The following is a 17,229-nucleotide window of genomic DNA, read 5'->3' on the forward strand; positions in this document are numbered from 1 at the left end:
AATTTAATCATTTTTTGGTCTTGATAAATTAAATATTTTCTTTTTATAATCTATTAGAACAAAATAGGTACTATATATGATGTTACTTGTTTATTCTTTTATAGTCCTTTAAAGTTTATTTTACCAAAACCAAGATAACTACTTTTTTTATTTTTAATATAAATTTAAGAAATTTATTTATTATATTCTTTCAATTTCTTACTTCAATATATATTTATATCATTATATGTTTTTATTATAACTATTTCTCTCTCTTAATACAAGAGAATCATTAAATAGAAACCAATTTTAGAAACAAAAATAATTAGTTACTATATTGACTAAATTATATATTTTTTAGAAGACTTGAAGACTTTTAGAAGACTTGAAGAACTTGTTGCTATGTTTGTGTGTGTGGTTTAGTAGTTTTTGACTCGTTAACTCACACATTGTATTGATCCAAGCTCACTTGATTTTTTTATCTCTTTTAAAATAAATGTTCTCTATAAACCAGAGACATTTTAGTCTTTTTTTTTTCAAACCAACTTGTTGAAAAAATTGCTAATAAAAGGTATTGAGGCTAAAGCAAGTTTTTCAACAAGTTGAATTGTTGAAACAACTGGCGGTTTAATACTTAGTAGTTTTCAAAATATTTTGGAAAAGTTTGCTTTATTTTGTCTTTGTTGTCAAATTGAAACAACAAGTTATTTTGATAAAACAACTGGTTGCTTGAGTCTATATAAAAATTGTTTTATGATCTTTTCAAAATCCTAAAAAAAAGAGTTTATTAAAAACGTTTCCAGGAAAATCAAAAACTTTGGATCATGACTTGTATGTGATATTAAGACTGAATTTTTTATACTTTTGTACTAATGATTTGTAAAGTTCGAGTGTACTCTATTTTCTTCTTAGATAGTTCTATCATAATTTTATTTAAAGATATTTCTGTGTATATTAAGAAAGGAAAATCTTTATAAAATATCACGTAACCTCGTTTCATAAATGATGGGAGAAAATTTGTAGTGTATCAAACAAAACCAAAATTGAAACCAAATTACACACTGGGGATTCACATAGGTGGGTAGAAGGTAACACATGTTTGATAAGTTCATCATTGAACATGATGTGAGACAACTGTATTACAAGTCGTATCCAACAGCACGAACAAGATTGGTGTGTTCAATCAACACGAACATTATTAACTATGCATGCTGTCTTAAATACCTACTACCTAGTCAAGGGTATTTAGGGACAACTTTCCGATGTCTCGGTAATTACTAAAGCTGTAGGTAATTAACTACCTTGTTTTTCTTTGACTATTGGAAAAAGTTATTGATGTTTTCATTTCTGACTAAGACATATCTGAAGGTAATCTATCAGAAAGAAATATGGCATTATTAATGACATTATCTTTTTGTTGCAGTAGCCCGTAGATAGAGGAACCTTAGTGTCCATAATGGATCAGACTGTCTATTCTATGATTCATTCATCAGCTTGGTGTTGAACTCTTCTTGTGGCTTTGTGTGTGAATGAGCATGACGAGTTACTGGTATACTATAATGAGTGAGCTGAGGTGATAGTTTCTGATTTTTTCAAGAAGGAATGCCCGTGAACGCTTTCAATAGGGGGTATAAAAGGAGAACAATTTTCAGTGATTTATTCCTATAGACATACGACAAAAAAAGTAGCATTTAGTCCTATTGCTATTATTAGATCAGTGCATTTCGAGAAAAGTTTTGTTGACAATGTAAACAGTAAAAAAATACATTTAACCCTATTTATAATAATATTTTTAAATTAAAAATAAATAAAATATTAATTTTTTAAGATGTTTAATGTATATTTTTACTGTTAAAAATGTTAATATATCAGCATTTGATACGGACCTAAATCCTCCATAAAGGGTGTGAGACACTTTTGAATATACATGCAGAATAGTATATTATTCTAATGAATTTATATTTTCATGCATGAATTCGAAGAAGTTGGGATACTTGATTGCAGGCCTCATTGAAGTGGGGATTTTAGTTTTATATAAGAGATAAGTAAGCTTATAAAAAATCAATAAAAAGGAAAAGGATTTACTATCATAAATATATTAGAACAAAACAAAATGAATGACCAACATTATTAAATTGGTTTTGCGGGAAATATTACACTCTTAACAAATAAATAAATTAATATTTTAACTATTTTTATTTTAATTTTTAATATAAAATAAAAACAAATTTATTTTAATTTATCACGATTTAGTGGGTTTTTCACGGTGGTGTAACAAATATGGTATTTTTAAAACATTTTTTTCAAAAACAACATCTGAATTTACTTTTAATTTTAAATTTTAAATTGTGTATAAATTAGTTTAAATTTTATTTTATTAAAAATTCATATGTATGCTTTTGTTTGTATGTTTTTAGAACAGGGGCAAATTCATCCAATAATTTATGTTTCTAATCACGACATCGACTACTAAACACAAAACAAAATATAACATTATTTAAGTTATTTAATATATTAATTATTAATTTATGTTATTATAATATGATTGTTAAGTAGTTATTTTATTTTAAGATTATGAAAGTATTATTTTTGTATATCTATAATTTTATATAATATAAATAAAAGAGATTGTGTTTGATAACTACTTTTTGTACACATAGTCTTTTTTTCTTTCTATTCTTATAAACATCAATAATGAAACTTTTGTTCTCTAAATTATTTATATATATATATATATACACACTCTTTTACCAATTTTAAATTCTCAAAAATATAATTAATTTTATTAGTTAATATAATGAAAATTACAAATATTATCAATAAAAAATAATTAAATATATTTTTATTTTAATTATTATTATAATAATTAATTTTTTAAGATATATCTTTTATTGTAATAAAAAAATAGATACACTTACAAATACGGTAACCAGTTATCACTTGTCCAAATAAAAACATTTCATTTGGTGGAGAGAGTAAGTGGAAGTTGTTGCTCACTTTTTTTTCTATTCCATCAGTTATTTCCCTTTCTTATTAAAAAGATATATTTCTTAATGGGTAAGGAAACTCATTTCATGGTTGGAGACCGACTCACTTAATTAGCTATAATTAAGATATTTAAATTCAAGATTATGCAGAATGTGTATACAATAAACACTACCTTAAATCCTTGTGACAAAGTTAGGCACTCTCAACAAGTTCAATCCTAATGAATTGAATCTTCAGCAGAGTGTAGGCTCTGAAAAATGCATAGTATAACAACCTAGAAAATAATTTTAATCAATAAAATAAATCATTAAATAATAACTAATTTAAAAATAAAAAATAATTAGTCATTATATTGATTAAGTTAGATAATATTTTATAAACTATTTTTTTTTATATCTAAACACTAGTACAAAATACGTTAAATACGAAATAACAGTCGTAATAAGAGAGGCAGTGGTGATGTTGTAAATTTTTTTCAAATTTTCGCTATTTATAACGACGGTTCCCGCTTGAATCGTCGTTATATGTGTGTTTGTTGGAGATACAAAAACGGTTCCTAGTGAATCGTCATTACATGTGTATTTGTTGGAGATACAAATACGGCTCCTAGTGAATCGTCGTTATAAGCTGGCACTTCAGCTACACTGCGCATGCATAGTCTTTCACTCACTTCAGCTTCCCTTTCCCTTACACTGCACGATACTCTCACTCACTTCATCTTCCTTTCATTCTTCACTTTCCCAAAACCCCATTTGCACTCAACCCCTACTATTTTCTTCTCCACACTCGTCACAACTCGCCACGCCGTCGTCTCCCACTACACTAGTCGCACAGTAAAGGCATTCATCGCCGCTCGCCCCTGTGACCGCGCTCGTCGTCGCCGCCTCTTGCCCCGTCACTGAAAGCATGCACGCCCCATCACCGCACCGTCGTCGTGTCACCGTTGCCACTCCACAACTAACGACCAACTTCTCCACCTAGCTGCCTTGCTTCCTGCGCTGCCTCTCCACCCAATCGTTGCCCCGTAAGCTTCCGCCCAACATTCCCACATTCCCGTTGAAACGCGTCAACTTCTCTACCACTTTTGTTTTGCTCCATTTTAAGTTAGTGTTTTTTTTTATTTAATAATATATTAAATTTATTTTTTATATATTTATTATTTAATAATTGTTAGATATTGTTTAAATATACTGAACATCCTAATTCTGAGTCCGAAGGTGTTCGACGTTTGGCAATTTTGATTTAGTTTTTAATGATTAGATATTTTTTTACATATTGAATGTGTTGATTCTGAGTCCGAAGGTGTTTGACCCTTCGGTAATTTTGACTTAGTTTTTAATGATTAAATATTGTTTCTATATATTTAACAAACTTATTCTGAGTATGGAGGTGTCCGACCTTCGGCAATTTTGATTTAGTTTTTAATGATTAAACATTGTTTTGACATATTGAACGCACTGGTTCTGAGTCCGGAGGTATCCGACCTTTGGCAGTTTTGATTTAGTTTTTATTGATTAAATATTGTTTTTACATATTGAACGCACTGATTCTTAGTTTATCAGTTCTATGGATCATAGTTGGATTAATACACCACAGATAAGTGATGCTTACGAAAAAGGGGTCAAAGAATTCTTACAGTTTGCACAACATAATGTCGTTAGTAGTAATGAGGGAGTAAGAATAAGGTATCATTGTGTCAATTGTTTTAATGGAAGGATATTGAGTGTTTATGAAATTAGAGAACATCTTTTGTGTGATGGATTTTTGAAAATTTAGGACTCTCGCAACAACCACCTACCATGGTACAAGATGAACCACCTCTGCCTTCTATTAAGAAAGTCAACACTAAAGGGAGTTGTTCGGCGGTTGATCTAACGGGGGATGACTTTGGCTCAACTAGCCAATGCGAGTTATATGTTGAGTATAATTCTTTGACCCAATTTGTTGCCCTAGGTAAGTGTTATGAAGGAGTCACAATGCTACACAATGTGCCTCTTCCTTTTAATTTCATAAAGATCACGGTGGAGAAGGTCCTTTATGGTGATGTTGCAGTTCATGTGCCGACATCAGAGGTGACAATTATAGCAGAGACATTACATATTTTCGTTGCCTGGCCTAGACATCTCGTTAGACCTATAGACTCTACGGTATATCTTTGCACTAATAGAATTATATATCAAATATATTACATTGTAAGTAATTTAAGTATTTGTTTCTTTATTAATGAGTTGATGAGTAGTAGGAACCTAAGACAAAACTGCCTCTGCAAAAGAAGAAAAAATTCTCCATTGATGATCCTGTGGCGACATTGGTGGAAGTTGCTACAACTTTAGATACAATCGTCGTAGAGGTTCCATGAGATGCCAATGTTTTTTGAAAGCATAATGATGTACCCTTGTACTTTCACATGTCTGATTTGTTAGACCTTGCATCCGGAAATCAAAAGATTAACATAACAGTTATGTAATTATGGATGATGTAAGTTTAAATATTAAAATCTTTATACTTTTGATTTATTAAATATATTAGTACTAACTTATTGAAATTTATGTATATTTGTGGATTATGTTTCAATGAGGGGAAACAAAATATATATGGTTTTTTAGACCCTCAACTCATTCAATCACTTGGAGTTTAGGGTTTAGGTATTTAAGGATTTAGGGTGAGGTAATTGTGGATGTTACATTTTGGTATCAGAGCAGGTCAAACTTTAGGTCACCTAAGGGATATGAGGTTGTTATGTGTTTTGTTGTGCATGTTATGTGTTTAACAGATTCCTGTTGATTTCTTGATTAATTCAAGTTAGTTCTAAATCTTTTTCCTGTGTTTTAACAAATGACACTTAGATCTCCTATCCCACTCTAATCGTCCTCTAATATGAGTCAGATAGCCATGGTTATTTGATTATTGGTGTATGTTTATCTAAGCAAGATAGTAGAACTCTGAATTTGGAGTAAGTGATTCAAACTCCAATGATAAGTTTTCAAACACAAGTACAAAATACTCTAAAAAACCAGTTTGAGTCATATGGACAATATTAAGAATTTTGCATAATTGTGCAGATTATGCAAACTCGCTGGCGAAATTGTTTTATTAAAATATTCAAGACCTTTGGTCGCTGCCAAGCCAATTCTTGCTGGACAAAGTGTTTTTACGACAAAATTCGAGTGGAGTAGTCATTGGGTGAAACTTTGTTTGTTGGGTGACCAAAAGAAGTTGGTTGTGCTTATACCTTCAGGCTGGACAAGTAAAATGCTAGCTGGGCAAGCCAATTGCTCATTGGACGAGAGAGTTTTTCTGTACTTTGATAAAAACATGGTTTTGAACATATTTAAATGTTATAATGAGTTTATCTTTGACTCTATTGTTATCTTTTAACATTTTTTAATATATTATGTTTGAACATTTGTATAATCTTGTGATTTTTAAACTTCAATTTATTAGTATTTAAATTATGTTGGATATAAATGTATGAAAGAAAATCATTGATGATTTGGTTGGGATATAGTATTTATTATGATGTAGAAATAGTTATTCCCAATGAGGGATTATTATATTGAGATGATAGGAGGCTATATTGATTTTGAGACTATGTGAAAGAAATTATCTTGAATTTCTTGATACACTAGAATCACATGGATAAAAGTGTTTAGATGTTGAGAGTTAAAAGAGATTTCTATAACCTATAACCTATCATGTGTATCATGTGGTGTGAAAAAAAACTTTCACTCTCACTTTTTCTACAATCTAATAAGTTTAGAGTCGTCGGTGATTATAAGGAGTATAATAATTTCAACTTTGAGGGATTTTGACTTGTTTGGGATTTGGAAACTTAAGGGGTTTGGACTCGCTAGGAATTTAGGCATTTAGGAGTTTCAAATGACAGTTTAGACCTGTAAGGATTATGAACGAAGTAAAGGTGGGGAAGAAATGTGAAGATTCATTGACTTGAATGCTCTGAAGATATGAATGAATGTGAAGCATGACATATATTTGAAAGATGAGAATGAAGGTGAATGGAGATGAAGCAGAGTCGCCCAAACCAATCAAAAAATTAATAACAATTTTTTTAGTTATTTAAAAAAAAATCTACTGATATGATATTTTCTTACCTACAATTTACATCTATAACTTTTCACAATGCATATACACATAACATTGATTTTCCAAATTTTAATTTTTTTAAATAGACCATTTTCTAAATATGTGTGTATTACAACATATTGCCTAACTACCAATAACCTCGTCTTACGTACGGATTAAATTTTTTGAAACAATCCACATGAAGGTGCCAAAATTTTCAAAGAGGATGAAAATTTATTTATTCTTACCTAAAAATAAATCTGTAGGTAGTATGAATTTATATACAGATTATTTTTTAATAACTAAATGATAAATTTCTTTTTCAGTGAAATATATATATTACTTGTAATTGGGCCAATAGGATCAATCGTACTATTGACCAACTTGTTTTGAGAAGAGACACCCTAGAATTTCTTGAAGCCTTCTGTTTAAAAAAAAAATCACAGAAAAAGCAATTTTGACAAAACAAAAATCTAGTTAGTTTGCTGATTACCCCGAAACATGTATCCATCCACCTATGTTTTGCTTACACAAATTAAGCATTAGATTGCAAGAAAAATCATGTAAGAATGCTTCAACCCTACTCCACGCTTAGTTAGTCTTAGAATCATCTAGTGACATAATGCTCACGACATTTTGTGTAACTACCCAAGTTTGAAATGAAATTAGGTTTGAATGAGCTTCAATTATTCATGGGTGGATGTTGACAAGTTCCTTTTGTCACTCTTTTTCCGATTCCTTGAGGCCACAATCTTCTTCTTCTTCTCATCTTTCTCTGCTTTTGCATATGTGAGATCTCCCTGATGGGTCCATTAAAAGAATAATAATTTATGAGGCAACTTTGCTAAGTGACTTTTGATTCACCGGACCTTCTCCTACTGATCTAATAAAAATTCCAGGGCCTCCTTATGCATCATCCTGGAATCTCCTTTACCTGTTATGGAATATATTAAAGTGTGAAAAGAACTCAAGTACATCAGCATGTTAAAGACAAAGCTACTACAATAACTCTTCCTTCTTTTCTTGTTTTTCAAACATTTGGGCCACACACCACAAATAATAATAATAATAAATATTCCTTTCTTTGAATATGAACAAAGCCTGCCACTAAGCAATTGCATTTCCAGACACAAGTAGCATATGCTTGCAGATGAAGAATCACCCTCCCCACCCCTGCTGTTGCTGGACCCACCACCTTATACTCTCTACTCTCTCTGTTAAACACAAATTATCTAACTATCAAACAATCATATTGTCATGTGTTAGTAAATGTATGTTTCCATTTCACTAGCAGTAGAATTTTGGAACCTATTTATCTAATGTAAAGTTTAGCACTTCTCTGTTTTTTACTATAACTAATCATGGTCAAGTAGAATAAAACTATTATAACTTTGTATCTAAAGGTTGACTTGAGATCAATGGTTAAATTGAAAAAACTTAGTGCTAAAGTAAAAAGTTATTATAGAGGTTAAAAATATGGGGAAATATTAAGCAGTTCAAGAAGAGTAGCAGGGAATCCATGGTGCAGAACTGGCAGAGTTTTTAAGAACCAATCATTGGATTTTGATTCTAGTGATCAAACTCCAAACCGCAACCCAAGAAATTTGAAGAGTGACTTGATCGAATTGGCTTTTAAAGATTTGTTGTTGGCCATTATAGTGTTCCTTTTTCTTTTTCTTTTATTTTTGGTGAAAAATTCTTTTCTCCTCTTCAGCTTGATATAGATTACAGCATTAAAGCAAATATTCTCTTTGGAATAATTTCTTTAGGAGACTTTATCCGGAGTGAGCCCTGTGGATTGCTTTCGTATTAAAAGAAAGTGCATGGTCACATATTCAGTGTGTTCTTAACATCCCATTTTAACGGGTATTGTTGTTACTTTCACATTAAACTTCATTAAGCATGTATTAGTCCAATCCCATCATCTTTACACTACAGCTAATGATTAATATAGGGTTAGTGCTTAGTTAAGATAGGGTCCCTTTATGAACTTTGGGGTTGAAATTATTTTGGTAGGATAATATAAGAAATTATGAACTGCTGATCGTCACGAATGGACATATTTGATGAGTGTGGTTTTTTTTATAAGAAGGGTACGACATTATCTGTTGACACGGTTGATTAGTTCTCTTTCTTTTAGTGTGTTTTCTTTATAAAGAACACGGACGCTAATGGGTCCATAAATCTAACCCTAGATTCTTTGATTCCTCCATCCCTACAAGGAACAAAAAGAATCTGCCAATCGCATTAATCAACCTTCTCATAAAAGAAAACCCAAAATTAAGGTTGTTAGAAAGGGAAAATGAAATTTGAAAGAAAGATTGATTAATTTAGTTTTCACTTTCAATCATCACAAGCAAGCAAGCAAGAAAATATCCGTAATAGCATTCCCACATAATTTTCTATAGCTATTATTTACCTGAAAGCTTCTCACAGCATTAAGAAAGTTGCACCCATTATTCATCATGGTGGGGCCTATTGAGTTCCTTAGGGAATCAACCTCATGGAGAGATTAAGTGGGAAAACAGCAAGATAAAAACAAACCATACACTTTTCCTCTTTTCTCTCCTTTTAAGACTCAGAATTGAGCTGTTTTCCCTTTTTTTGTTTTTGCTGAATCAGAGATTCTCTCCAACCCTTTCAAGTCAAAGAAGGAAGGGTAAGGAGGAAAATTAAAAAAAGAAAAGTGGGTATGAAATGGATGAGATGAGAGAGGAAGAGCTTCAGCTTATGGCATATATTCCGCCAACATATCCCCACTTATGCTTCCTTATATGGTAGTGAGATCATACAACATCTCAACTACTACCAATTTATAAGGAGAACTACATTCTATAGCTGCCACGCATTCACGCATAGCTTAAAGCATCTAAAGTATATTTATGTTACAGTAACACTACCATAAAAAGCAAAATGGATCTGCAAAATGTGCAAACTCAAAGCATGCGTTTGGTTCTGTCTACTGATGCCAAGCCTAGGCTGAAATGGACTCCTGAGCTTCACCAACGGTTCACTGAGGCTATTAATCAACTTGGAGGTGCAGAAAGTGAGTACAATCACACTTTAAGACCTTTGCTATTTTCATATTAGACTTTATATTATATCTTGGCTAGTGTAATAATTATTCACTCCATGACATGTGGCAGAGGCAACTCCAAAGAGCCTTATGAGAGTGATGGGGATTCCAGGACTCACTTTGTACCACCTCAAGAGCCATTTACAGGTATTTCCATTTTAGAATGATTGTATCATTATTTGTTTCTTTCACTGAATCCAAAAAATCATGAGTTGAGCTTGTTTGTGTTTATGGTCGCAGAAATATAGGCTTGGGAAAAGCCCACCGCTAGAAACCTGCTCTGACAACAACCAACAAGGTGACTTATAGTATGGTTGATTTAACAGTAATGGCATGACTAGTAGTTTTTTCATTTGGCTTTGGCTTAACCTTGCTGCTCTTCATTGATGCAGGTTTCAGTGAAATCCAGAGCAGTGATGGTCATTGCAGCCCGGAAATCAGTACTGGGACCCAGAATCAGATGAATGAGTAATACTTACAAACTGAACAAATATTTGATGCCTTTTATTGATGTTACATTGGAACGGTTATGCCTAGAATTTTCGTTGACCAGATGTTGTGTTTAACAGAAACTTGAAGATTGCTGAGGCTCTCCAAATGCAAATGGAAGTACAGAGGAAACTTTATGAACAAATTGAGGTAGCATGAGCACATAATATTGTCTAAATTTTTCTCATTTCTGAATTCTAGTTTTTGCATAAGGTCATGTTACCAGGTTTGGTTCATGTTTCTAGGTCCAAAGACATTTGCAGCTTCGAATTGAGGCTCAAGGGAAGTACTTACAATCAGTCCTATCAAAGGCACATGAAACACTTGCAAGATACAGTTCTTCCACAACGGGCATAGAACTTGCGAAATCTGAACTTTCTCAGTTAGTATCAATAATGAACAATGCATGTCCGACCTCTCCCATTTCAGAACTGACAGAAACAAGAGGGCTCAGTTTGAGCTGTGGAGAGAGGAAACAAGACAGAGGAACCATGTGCTCACTTGAAAGTTCTTTGACATCATCTGAAAGCTCTGGGAGAACAGAAGAAAGACAACCAGTAGATGAGGCAGAGAAGCCTCAAAAGACTAAGGGTATTTCAGTTGAATTGCCATTGATGGAGATTCACTCAGAAGGTAAAAAATTCAAGGGAGATACAAGTGAAGGGAGAAAGAGAAGTGCAGCAACTGATTCTAATGGTTGCTGTGTTGATCAACCTTGTGGAAAAGGATGTGGCAACAAGTTGAGGAAATGTGAACTGTCAGAAATGCTTGACTTGAACAGCCAATATCAGAGAGACACTGACTCAAGTGTGAAAGAAATAGATTTAAATTGCAGTTCAAGCTTTTGGGGACAGTAAAGATGTTTCCAGTTGTATCAAACACAAGCAACAAAAATCATTCTGAGAAAGAAAATATGTTTATAGACTATGTATATTTTTATAATGAAAAGAAAAGAAAAGAAAATGTATAATACAGATGTATGGCAGATCTGTCTCAACCTCCCATTATTCTCTTAATCTTGTTGCTGATATTGGACCACAGTGTAACAAATTGCTACTGCAACAAATTTTAATTGGCACCCACTGGTTTTACTTATTCTCCTTTTGTGGCTTCTAAGGACCCTACAAGAGCTTCGATGATACCAAAGCAGGCAAGTTTGCAATGTGAACCTGTTTTTAGCAACATATACCTAAGAGACTGATTGGTAGGGCATATTAGTCAAAATAACTTTTATGTCAAAAAGCTATGGGATGCTTAATTTATGAACAAGTAAAGCTTGGATAGAAGAACGCTCTTAGTATTTGTCCAACATCCAAAGGACAAAAATTTCACATCCACAACATCATCGTTGTTGCCAATAAAAATGAAGAGTGGAATTCAGAAACAATCATTTTTAATTTTTAAATTTCAATCTTTCGGCATCACTATCCAAGAGAGAACCAAAAGTTTGTACAGTTCAAGGTGATTAATGCAGAATGAATTTTTCCTTTGTCACAGAGACTCAAAAGAACTTCGCAAATGAAAATGCAGAATTAAAATTACTTTTCTTCATTTTGGGTCTCATTTTTCGTCTCTTTTAATAAGTTTCATTGGATTTACCATTGGACCGGTTGGCCCATTTATATATATATATATATATAGCAAAATACGTTTACTAAGTGTGTGTAATGCAGTTTTTTTTCTGTTTGTTTTCACTTGATTTGTCCTCCTTTCACAAATATGATTAAGACTAGGTTAGTCCCGTTTTGTTTAGTTGTATTTCTTCTTTTATTGATCTTATTTTCTTCTTTATGTTTCTTTTGTTTTGTTTTTGGTTCTTCTTCCTCTGTTTTTTTTTACATGGACGGACTCCAACATCATAGATCCATAAATAAAGCTTTTAAAAAATCGTTTTACTTATATCTTGGTAAGAATCCTGGTATGATTCTTGTCATCCTCAATTAAATTGGGCAAACTATCATTCTTGGAGTAGAAGAATGAAGTGCGCCATGTTATCCGAGAATAAATTGAAAATTTCAATGATGAAATTGTGGAACAACTGCCAAGTGATGCGATGTTCGATGCTTGGTAAGAGTGTAATGTTATAGTAATCTATTGGATAACTCAAACGTTGTCTTCACAAATCACGCAAAACACCATTGACAATGTCAAAGACTTATGGGAAAAAATGCAAGAAAAGGTTTTCCAAAAGTGATCACTTCTGCATATTTGATCTCCTTCCAAAGTTCTGTCAAGTAAGGAGAAAGAAGCATATCTGATTACTACACTGATATGATGGTGTCACGGGAGGAACTTCAATATCTAAGGTCAATTCCTTTGTGCTTTTGCAACATGAAATGTAGTTGCAATCTTTTACATATATATAGGGATTGTAGAAATTCATATTATTCTCATGGAACCATTGCTTAAAATCAACCGAATGGAATTAATTTTGTTGGTACTAAAATTTTGCTCAACAACGTGAGACAGCAGCAACACTAAAAATCTCATGATAAAGAAAATAAGCGTGCTTATGGGTGAAAGATTTAAGGTAGAGGAAGAGGATGGAATCAAGAAAAATATTGCAAGTATTGCCGAAAGATGAACCACACTATTGAAGAAATTTACTTTAAACATGGTTTTTCTCCATGGATGAAGCAAAGAAATAAACACGTACCAATTCTCTAGTAGTTGAAAATGAATCTTATCTCACCAAAGATATAACCAAACCTCCACAAAACCAATATTCGTTCTCCTCCAAACAATTATTACAATTGTTGAAAATGCTACAATCTTCTACTAATAATTTTTTCAAATAAAATTCATATCAACACCACCACCACTGATGAATCTTCTACTCAACAAACTGAAAAGGTCAATTGATTTTAATCAGAAGTGCTACGATTCATGTAACCCATATGAAATCTCTTTATGCAATTTTGGATAAAATAAATCCCTTACATATGATTCTTCCTAATAATACTCATGTCATAACCAAGTATGCAGGAACTGTTTATATGTCAAAACAATTTATCATTTACAATATTTCCTGTATACTTGAATTTATCTTAAATATTATTTTTGTTCAACATCTTATATCTTCTTTATATTTTCAATCCCACAACAAAATTCAATAGTAGAAAGGAAACATAAACACATCTTAAATTTAACCTTATGTTTGAATTTAATCTTCTAAATATTTTTTGGTCTTGGTTACTTACACATGTTGTTCACTTAATAAATATACTCATGTCTCCTATCATCAATAAGTCCTTTTGAATTATTATATATACAACTATACATTCTTTTAGATTTGAAATTTTTGATGGTCTTTGTTTCGCTACCACAACTAAAAAGGAAAAAATCAAGCTTGATTCTAGTGTACATAAATGTCTCTTTTCTTAGTTTTAAAATTGAAACTAAAAGTTACATTGTCTTAGATATAACAACAAGAGAACTTTTCATATCCCACAATGTTATTTTTCATGGGTGTGTTTTTGTTCACTCTCACACTATGATACAATCCAAGTAAACAAGGAGATGACCAAGGCCTCAAGAGACCATTCACACTATGAGCAGTCATCTCAACAATCAAGTCAGGACCACACCAAAGATCTAGTGGACCTCACAAGAAGAAGAAGTGGGGATAAACCAGAACACCAAATGTTCTTTCCTCTAGTCTTCTTAAAAATAAAACATGTTGTAAATAATTTGGGCTACCTTTAGGGGTCCAAATAGCAAGATAGGCTAGAGTAGGTTCATCTAGCATAAAAGGGAGTGTTATTAGTGAAATGGGCTTGTTCCAAGCCCACTTTTTCAATACAAGGCATCTGGGTTTAGGAAGGTTGCCCTACCTTCTAGAAGAACAAGCCAAAGAGGCAGTTTTGACCTCAATCAACCCCTTTGGCCGCCCACCATTTCCTTCCCCTCCTACCCTTGCTCATCTTGTTTTTCAAGGCACCCATTCCTATAAATAGGGTGCCTTACTCCATGTATTCTCATGTTGAATTTTGATATAGAAGGAAAAATCTGCACAATTTGTGAGACTTGTGTTCTCTTAGCTTAGGTCTTATCTTGTGAGAGTTGAGAGCTCTTCAAGTGGCGGTCCTCCACACTTATCTTGCAGAATCCACACTCCAAATCATAAGCTTTCTTTCCTTCATCTCTTCTTCCATTTTCCATTACACCTTCGTGTTGGGTTTAATAGTGCCAAAGTTCAAGAGGGGGGTGAATTGACCTTTTAAAACTTTCTCGCAAAAACAATGTTTAACACAGTTTACAGAAAATAAATCGATTTATGTGAAAATGAACAGATTTATTTCAGCACTGTTTTTGTTTGAAAATCGTTTATACAGCAAGGTTAATCACAAGATTATGCAGATAAATTTTCCAGATGCACACACACTGATATTTAGAACGAAAATTAGTGAACCACAAAACAGCAAACGTCAATTTCAAGCAAGTGATTAAGGTTCAATTGATAGCATACCAATTAATTGAGTAACCTTTACAAACAACCTGTTCCAGTGGCTTTTAACAAGCTATGAGTGTTCTTCTTGATATCAAACAGTTTTCCAGAAATTAAGAACAATGAATCACAGAACAGCAAGCTTCAATTTTAAGCAATTGTTTAAGGTTCAATTAATAGCTTTGACAATTTCTTAAGCAACCTATCACAGTCAATCTGTTTCAGTGGCTTTTAACACAATTTATATGTTCTTATCAGAATCAAACAACTTTTTCAGAAATTAAGAACAGTATGAACTGAGCCCAGAAAGAACAGATTTATTATTGATTGAACAGATTTATTTCTTTGCTGTTTTAACAGTTATGCAGAAACTTAATTGCAGAGATTGAGAGAGAATGAACACAGGGCAGTTATACTGGTTCACTCAACTGAGCTACATCCAGTCTTCACCTAAAACCAAGGTGAAATTCACTAAATCACAGTACAAACAAACACAATTCCCACTGTTCTTGAAACCTACAAGAACTTAGGTACTCTTGCTGAAAAAACCTATTTCAGCTCACACACACTCTTCAAGAAACCCTATCAAGAAGAGTGTTCAACCAAACTATTACAAGAAAAGAGAAGTGAAATGACTACACCTGATTGAGGATACACAGATCTGCCTTAAACCAGTAGGCAAGATTGCTAGAACAGTAGCAGCACTTCACACCAAGCTTTTGGAACCAAACCAAGAACAAGCACTTTGTGATTTTCGAAATCTTCGAAGAACAAATGCTAATCCTTTGTAAACTCTTGATTCTCTGCTGTAAAACTTGTTTTTGCAAATGTATGAACGATTTTTAAACTCAGAAACAAGTTTTCATTTTATAGAAAACCAACTTATAACGGAATTTTGAAAAACAGTTAAAGCTGTTATAAAATTAACAGATTGAAAATAAAATGAACAGATTTATTTTCAAAAAGCAGTTAGAGAATCTGTTAAGAGAGGAGACTTAGTCAACCATTCTGGTGCTGAGATAAAACTGAAAATCGTTTAAGCTTGACATGGCACCAGAGACAAAAAGAATCTATTCATTTACAGATAAACAAATTTATTTTTCAAAACGAAAACAGAAAAGCTTAACTGTTTGAAACACAGTCGTTTTGAAAGATAGAAGACTTAGTCAAAATACATGATGCACAAAATCTAATTTTCACAAGACTTAGCCAAGGCATCAGTGTAAAAATGAATCTGTTTATTTAGAAAAGAACAGATTTATTTTTATGCAGTAAACGTGTTTTTTGTAAAACATGTGAAAAACAGTTTAAGAAAACTTATGCTTGTTCTTATCACATGGCCAGTGGTTATGAGGTGAGTTACTAAGCAAAAAGCCCACTCTTACACAACCTCTAAGCACTACCTAAGACACACTTAAAGCAAAGCAAAATACACATGAAATGTACATAGAAGTCTTCATCAAACACAATCTTTGAAGGGGCAGCAACCATCTTCAACACTTTGCTCAATGTGTTTATGTTCTTGTCTTGCTTCCATTTTCAATTCGGTCTCCTTCATTATTTTTGCTCCTTTTATGTTCTTTCAATTCCTCAATATGCATCATTTTCACCATATAATGTGTTTTTCATTTTGCCTTTGGAAGTGAACTGTCACACTTACTTAACCACTTGGTTAAGTTCGTGTCCAGTGGGGATCTTCCCTATGTCTCACCTTATATTTGCTAAAATCCAAATCATAAACAAAGAGCAACCAATAAAATGTGTAATCCTAAAATCAACTCACATCACACTTATCTGGAACAAATCAATAATGCATATGAAGAGGATATTTTTAATTCTTTCATTGATCCACCACACAACCAAAGTAACGAGAATATACACATCACCCAACAAAATGAAAATGAACGGAACAATGAATTTGAGAACCTTCGAAGATGTAACACACAAAAAATACATCTAACTATTATAGTACAAGGCCTACATGTTTCTATACAAGCTTAGAGTTTTTCAAAAAAATTCCTAATATATGATTAGGACTTATATAAATACAGTATTTATAATTCATAGCTAAAAACAAAACTCTAAAGTCTTTCAGACTCTCCTGCACCTGTATGATCATCTGCTTGTGTACATAGTACAACCATTGCAGTTCAAACACAACAAGAAA

General features: G+C 32.5%; 1 protein-coding gene across 1 annotated transcript; it reads left to right on the forward strand.

Moving 5' to 3' along the window:
* The first annotated feature begins 9,490 nt into the window (after positions 1-9,490).
* LOC137811547 (myb family transcription factor PHL8) lies at positions 9,491-11,710 on the forward strand. The gene is made up of 6 exons (XM_068613333.2): positions 9,491-10,096; positions 10,197-10,273; positions 10,367-10,424; positions 10,519-10,594; positions 10,696-10,765; positions 10,861-11,710. Exons 1-6 carry the CDS (start codon positions 9,964-9,966, stop codon positions 11,470-11,472), a joined length of 1,026 nt encoding a protein of 341 aa, XP_068469434.1. The 5' UTR covers positions 9,491-9,963; the 3' UTR covers positions 11,473-11,710.
* Positions 11,711-17,229: the final 5,519 nt, after the last annotated feature.

Source organism: Phaseolus vulgaris, chromosome 2 (genome assembly GCF_051622355.1).
Source record: "Phaseolus vulgaris cultivar YP4 chromosome 2, ASM5162235v1, whole genome shotgun sequence".
Taxonomy (NCBI): Eukaryota; Viridiplantae; Streptophyta; class Magnoliopsida; order Fabales; family Fabaceae; genus Phaseolus; species Phaseolus vulgaris.